Source organism: Lithobates pipiens, unplaced genomic scaffold (genome assembly GCF_037356315.1).
Source record: "Lithobates pipiens isolate NorthernLeopardFrog02 unplaced genomic scaffold, aLitPip1_a1.2 Scaffold_22, whole genome shotgun sequence".
Taxonomy (NCBI): domain Eukaryota; kingdom Metazoa; phylum Chordata; class Amphibia; order Anura; family Ranidae; genus Lithobates; species Lithobates pipiens.
Window position 1 is genome coordinate 10,890,847 of NW_027507784.1, and position 7,033 is coordinate 10,897,879.

At 46.1% G+C, this 7,033-nt stretch overlaps 1 protein-coding gene across 1 annotated transcript; it reads right to left on the reverse strand.

Moving 5' to 3' along the window:
* Positions 1-3,043: 3,043 nt before the first annotated feature.
* On the reverse strand, positions 3,044-3,952 carry LOC143925594 (taste receptor type 2 member 40-like). The gene has a single exon (XM_077450068.1). The coding sequence runs from the start codon at positions 3,950-3,952 to the stop codon at positions 3,044-3,046; it is 909 nt and encodes a 302-aa protein (XP_077306194.1).
* Between the last annotated feature and the right edge of the window lie 3,081 nt (positions 3,953-7,033).

The following is a 7,033-nucleotide window of genomic DNA, read 5'->3' on the forward strand; positions in this document are numbered from 1 at the left end:
TGATACAGTACTGTGATCTGTAAGATTACAGTGTACTGAATCTATACTGTGTTTTTACTTTTAGAATTTGGTGCTGAACTCTGTCCCCGTGCTTCGTAATGCTTGCAGGGAACAGAGCACGGCACAGTCAATCGAGCGAGACACGGAGGCTCATAGATCACAGCGGGGAGACATCGCAGGATCCTGGGGATAAGGTAAGTGACCTCTACATGGATCCTGCGATGCGATCCCGAGTCTGGCTCGGGGTTACCGCTTTTGGTACTGAAATCTCACCCCGAGCCAGACTCGCGAATACCGCCAGGGAGGTTAACTCATATCTTCAACCTCTCACTCTCTACTGGCTTCTTCCCCAACCCTCTGAAACATGCGCTATTCACCCCCATACCAAAAAAAGCCTCAGACCCCACCAATCTTAGCAACTTAAGACCCATCTCTATACCCCCTTTTGCCTCCAAACTCCTTGAACGTTTAGTCTACAACCGACTGAGCGGCCCCCTCATTGAGAATAACCTTCTTGATCCCCTTCAGTCTGGATTTCACCCACAGCACTCCACAGAAACTGCCCTCCTAAAACTCAAAACGACTTACTAACAACAAAACCAATGGTCATTATTCCGTACTCTTACTCTTGGACCTTTCTGCTGCCTCTGATACAGTCAACCACCCCCTCCTCCTCAAAAAACTCAATTTGCTTGGTCTCCACGGCTGCACTCTCCATTGGTTCAAACCTTACCTATCTCATCGCATCTTCAGTGTCACTTACAACTCCACTTCCTCTTCTCCAAGTCCCCTTTCCGTTGGGCTCCCCCGAGGTTCTGTCCTTGGATCTCTACTATTCTCGATCTACACTTCCTCCCTGGGTCAGCTGATAGCCTCCCATGGCTTTCACTACCATTTATATGCTGATGACACCCAAATCTATCTCTCTGCCCCTCAGCTCACACCATCAATCTCCTCACCCATCACCGATCTACTAACAGACATATCAGCCTGGATGTCACACCACTTCTTCAAACTCAATATATCTAAAACCGAGCTCTTAATATTTCCTCCCCCATGTGCCCCATCCCCTGACTTCTCTGTCAAGATCAATGGCACATCTATCAGTCCGTCCCCACATGCCAAGGCACTAGGGGTAACTATGAGTAAGCACTGATTACAGTGCGAAACGCATCAGTATTTTCCTGTACCCTGTTATTCTTTTGCTGTGGATTTTTTTATTATGTTTTGATGTGACCCACGTTGTTTCAATTAAAGATGGGATTTCAAGTCTTTTTCCAATGTGCAGCTATCCAGATTTTTGTCCTGCTTGTTTGCTCATGGTGTGTGTAATGGTCAGGACCTGGGGCTCATCAATAGGAGACAGAGCTTCAGTCCTCGAGGATTACTTTGGAGTGGTGGTTCATCCTTTCTAGCACTAGGGGTAACCTTAGACTCCGAAACTGTCCTTTCAGACCCACATACAATCCCTGTCCAAATCATGCCGCCTTAGCCTCCGTAACATTTCCAGTATACGCCCCTTTTTAACTAATGACACCACCAAGCTTCTAATTCACTCCCTGGTCATCTCTCGGCTCGTCTATGGAAACTCCCTCCCCATTGGATTACCTTTACATAGACTATCCCCCCCAGTCCATAATGAATGGAGCTGCCAGACTCTTCCACCTTACCAGCCATTCAGTGTCCTCCACCCCTCTCTGCCAATCCCTCCACTGGCCTCATTCAGTGTCCTCCACCCCTCTCTGCCAATCCCTCCACTGGCCTCATTCAGTGTCCTCCGCCCCTCTCTACCAATCCCTCCACTGGCCTCATTCAGTGTCCTCCACCCCTCTCTGCCAATCCCTCCACTGACCTCATTCAGTGTCCTCCACCCCTCTCTACCAATCCCTCCACTGGCCTCATTCAGTGTCCTCCACCCCTCTCTGCCAGTCCCTCCACTGCCTTCCACTCACCCAACGAATAAAATTCAAAGTACTAACAATAATTTACAAAGCCATCCACAACTCTGGGCCTAGTGACATCAATAACTAAGTCCCAAAATACCAAGTCTATACTAAGTCTTCGGTCATTCCAAGACCTCCTGCTCTCTAGCTCCCTTGTCACCTCCTCCTATGCTCTCCTCCAGGATTTCTCCAAAGCTTCTCCCATCCTTTGGAACTCCCTAACCCAATCTGTCCGACTGTCCCCTAATCTATCCATCTTTAGACGATCCCTGAAAACCCTTCTCTACAAAGGAGCCAATCCTGCTTCTAAGGCCGCGTACACACGGGCGGACTGTTCGCCCAACTTTGTTCGTCAAACAGTACGACAAACAGTCCACTCAAAATTTGCATGAACGGACTTGACACGATGAACGAACAGTCTGCTGAAAGCGTGCACGATGACGTGAACGGCACGTACGACGGGACTAGAAAAACGACGTCCTATACACTGCAATGCAACCTTCGCCGTGTAAATCCTTTCTGAGCATGCGTGATACTTAGTTTGACGAACAAGCCTACACACGAGCGGACTGTCCGCTCAAACCAAGTTTCAGCGGACTGTCTTACGGGAATTCCGAAAAACTTTGTTCGTCAGACTGTCCGCTGGAACTGCCCGCTGAAGCCCACACACGAGCGGACTGTCCGCTGAAACACTGTTCAGCGGACAAAGTTGGGCGAACAGTCCGCCCAAGTGTACGCGGCCTAAGACTGTTTTACTTCCTCCATCAGCTCATCCCCCCCACAGCTATTACCTTTTGTATCAATTGACCTTTCCTTTTTAGATTGTAAGCTCTAACGAGCAGGGCCCTCTGATTCCTCTTGTACAAAATTGTAATGTAACTGTAATGTCTGCCCATGCATTGTAAAGTGCTGCGCAAACTGTTGGCGCTATATAAAACCTGTATAATAATAATAATATTAAAAAAATAATAATAATATTACCCTTCTACACTCCATACAAAACAAAATGCTATGACTTAGGAAACATTTTACATTGATCTCTATCACACTAAACCTTTATATTATATATTTAGAGTCTCAAGCTAAGCGTTCTCCACATATTAAGTCTCTGTGTTCCTCCAGCTTCTGGTCCAGAATCTTCTCAGAATGATCCTTCTCAGCTTGTTGCTGGCCTGGAAGATGACGGCGGCCTCCACCAATGGAGATAATAATTGTAAATTCGCCAAAACTATTGACAGTGAGGAACTTGGAAGAAAAGAAATCACTTGATACCCGCAGAAGAATGTGAAGATGAGAAGTAAGAAGAAGATTGTCCTCAGTGCAGTGACATGAGCCTGAAGATTTGGACGTGTTGATCCAGAGTCGTTATTCTTCACCCTCCAGACGTGTCTGAGCAGAAAGGAGGAAGTGAGGACCAGGCACAGAAGACTAAGGCAGAATGGAAGAATGACGCCTAGGGTGGTTGCAGACACAAAATAGGAAAATACTTTATATAAACTGATAACAGAGACATTTGTACTGTTCACAGAAGACTGGATAATATTTTCTTCATTGACAGCCCAGAAGCCCGGGACACTCACAATGAATAACCCAAGTGCTGTCAGGAATAGAAGGTGACTCAGGAAATTGGACACAATTCTCTTTATCCAGATGAAGAACCCATAGCTGAGATTGGTGATGGTGGTACAGTAATGAGCCGAGAGCCAGAAGGTCAACCAGAAGTTGTAATAGATTAGGAAGTTAATTGATGTGCTCATAAATACAAATAATTGTTTAATATAAAAGATTTCCAGAGACAAGGCAAAGATCATTCCCCATAGACTCATCACACACTGGAGGAGAAGATTCACAATCCCCTTAGCCAGAAAGATCACATCGGTGGGACTCAACTTCCCTTTCTTTCTGATGATGTCCAGGTTACCCATCACAATACAAGTGTAAGAAGGGATTGCCAAGCCGAGTCCCAAGACTGAAGAGATCAAAATGGATAAGAAGAACGGAGACATCATGTTGAGGTTTGGTGTGATCTCCGGACAGAGATGACGGGACACGTCCAGTGATAGCAGACAGAATGATATAATTAGAGTTGGAATTATGGAAATAGTCTCCAGAGATCCGTCTCATGATTGACTTTGCATAAATGTGATGGATTTCATTTCAGTACCGATATCCAAAACACAAACCGCGTAAGCAATTTTTGAATATTTTCCATTATACCAATGCATTTAACCACTTCAGGACTGGCGGCTGTTTGTCTCTTATTGACTATTATATACACTCAGCACTATGACTATTATATACACTCAGTACTATGACTATTATATACACTCAGCACTATGACTATTATATACACTCAGCACTATGACTGTTATATACACTCAGTACTATGACTATTATATACACTCAGCACTATGACTGTTATATACACTATGACTATTATATACACTCAGTACTATGACTATTATATACACTATGACTATTATATACACTCAGTACTATGACTATAATATACACTCAGTACTATGACTATTATATACACTCAGTACTATGACTATTATATACACTCAGCACTATGACTATTATATACACTCAGCACTATGACTATTATTTATACTCAGCACTATGACTATTATATACACTCAGTACTATGACTATTATATACACTCAGCACTATGAAAATTATATTCTCTCATGAGAAGGGATGAGGATGGAATGGGACAGAGGAAAGAGAAGGGAATGGGAGAGGGGGAGGAGAAGGGAATGGGGGAGGGGAAGGAGGAGGGAATGGGAGATGGGAGGAAGGAGGGAATTGGAGAAGGGGAGGAGGGAATGGGAGAAGGCAGATGGAGAGAAGAGGAAGGAGGAAGGAATGGAAGAAGGGAGGGAGGAGGGAATGGGGAGGGGAAGGAGGAGGGAATGAGGACGGGAAAGGATGAGGGAATGAGAGAGAGGAGAGAGGAGGAAATGGGGAGGGGAAGGAGGATGGAGTGGGAGATATGGGGGAGGGGATGGAGGAGGGAATGGGGGAGGGGAAGGAGAGCACGGGGTAAGACACGGTACTGAGCTCTAGCACTACGGTACTAACACAGAGCACAAGTTCTTATTCACACTTGCACAGTACATTTTTGGGTCTATTGGCCATTGTGACCTCTTAGTTACAAACTGTTTTGTCTGTAGGGCTTTTCTAACAAGCATTTTCTCCATATCCAATTGAGTGTTGAAGTGGGCAATGGCGGCAGAACTGGAGGGGGTATTGGAGGTTTTCCACAATCCGGTTATGTTTAATTTGGCTGTAAAAAGTAAGTGAATGATAGCGCCTCTGGATCCAGGAGGGTATTTTTTCTTTGCCTAAATGGAGTAAAGCTAGTGTGGAGCTTGGAGTGGAAGTCACTCCGGAGATTGAGGAGATCAGAACAAAAATGTGTTTCCAGAAGGAGCTGAAGGACTTGCAAAACCACACGATGTGGGCAACCGCTGGGTGAACTGCCGGGGTACATTTTAGATCGTTTGTAGAGTGTGAGGTACCACCTGTGAAGGGTTTTCTGAAAAGATTCTCAATGGTTAGTTCAATGGGAGGCTAGGGGTCATTCCCCCTGAACAATGGTGGCTGGCCGGCTGCCACCACGGAGATAGGACATGTTGATTGGCTCCTGCTGTGTCCAATGAAAGCGTGAGCAGGTCAATGGCGGCGCGCATGCCCAACAAAGACCGACTGAGACCACAAACAATATACAGGTACGTTGTTTCCCGCAGCCGGGCCATCCTGATGCAGTAAACATGCGGTGGGCGGTTTGGAATTAGTTACTGGGGTTCACTCCAAATTCTTCAAGTGTAGTATGTATATTATAAAAAAAAATCAAGGAAAAATAGTGTGAGGTCCCCCCACATTTTTATGGGTGGGGGTGGAGGTAGTGGCGGCTGGGGCTCAAATTTTTTGGGGGGAGCAAACAAACCAAAAAAAATCTGAAAAGTACTGAAAAAAAACATCAAATGCAGCCACTGTGACCATCAAATGCAACCACTGTGACCCCCCCGGCTGCATTTAATCAGCACCCCCCGCCCCACCCACCTGCCTGCCTACTCGCTCATTGTCTGACCAACACTTACCCCATCTTGGTGGTGGTTCAGGCAGCAGGTGAGCTGTGAGTCAGTCGGCGGCTCCTGTGTCTTCCATTCTTCCACCGTGCATCTCCTCTTTCCTCCTGCTAGCTATCCACTAGGATCGCCTGTTCTTTCAGCCAATCAGGTGATGGGCATGAGACCCATGCTCCCTGATAAACAGAGAGGTGATTCAGTGTTAGAAAAGCGAATATTCATTTGCTTATCTAACACACCTGGGTGGGCTCCAAGCGCAATACTCTGCGCCACGAGCCCACCCTATTTTGAAGCCTATTAGAGCCTCTGGCTCTAATCATGTGCCTAAACCCCCCCCCCACCCCCGCCGATGTAATTCATGAGCCCAGAGTCCTGAAAGGGGCCGGACGCCTGAATAGGGGGTGGCTTACATGGCCGTGGATAGATTCACGCAATGCATGACTGTATCCATTACTCATATAGGGGGTGGAGAGAGGGGGCAGTGCCCGTGAGTCCTTAATGGATGGGCAGCCACTGGGTGGAGGGACTTCTCAGAATCTGGAAGTCCACTTAAACAATAAAGACACATCAAGACACCCCCCTAACCTATGTGAAGGTGTGGGGGGTACAGAGCCACACCACAGAACATCATGGAGACCACAAGTGGCTGTTTTCACACACATTATACAGACGTGGCTCACTGTTGTCACTAGGGATGAGCCGAACACCCCCCTGTTCGGTTTGCACCAGAACCTGCGAACAGACCTAAACTTCGTGTGAACTTTAGAACCCTATTAAAGTCTATGGAACTCAAACGTTCACAATCTAAAGTGCTCATTTTAAAGGCTAATATGCAAGTTACTGTCCTAAAAAGTGTTTGGGGACCCGGGTCCTGCCCCAGGGGACATAGATCAATGCAAAAAAAGTTTTAAAAATAGCCGTTTTTTCAGGAGCAGTGATTTTAATAATGATTAAAGTGAAACAATAAAAGTGTAATATTCCTTTAAATTTCGTAG

What these genes read in the sequence shown, in the direction of transcription:
- LOC143925594 (XM_077450068.1), bottom strand. Translation starts at nt 3,952, where the DNA reads ATGATGTCTCCGTTCTTCTTATCCATTTTGATCTCTTCAGTCTTGGGA.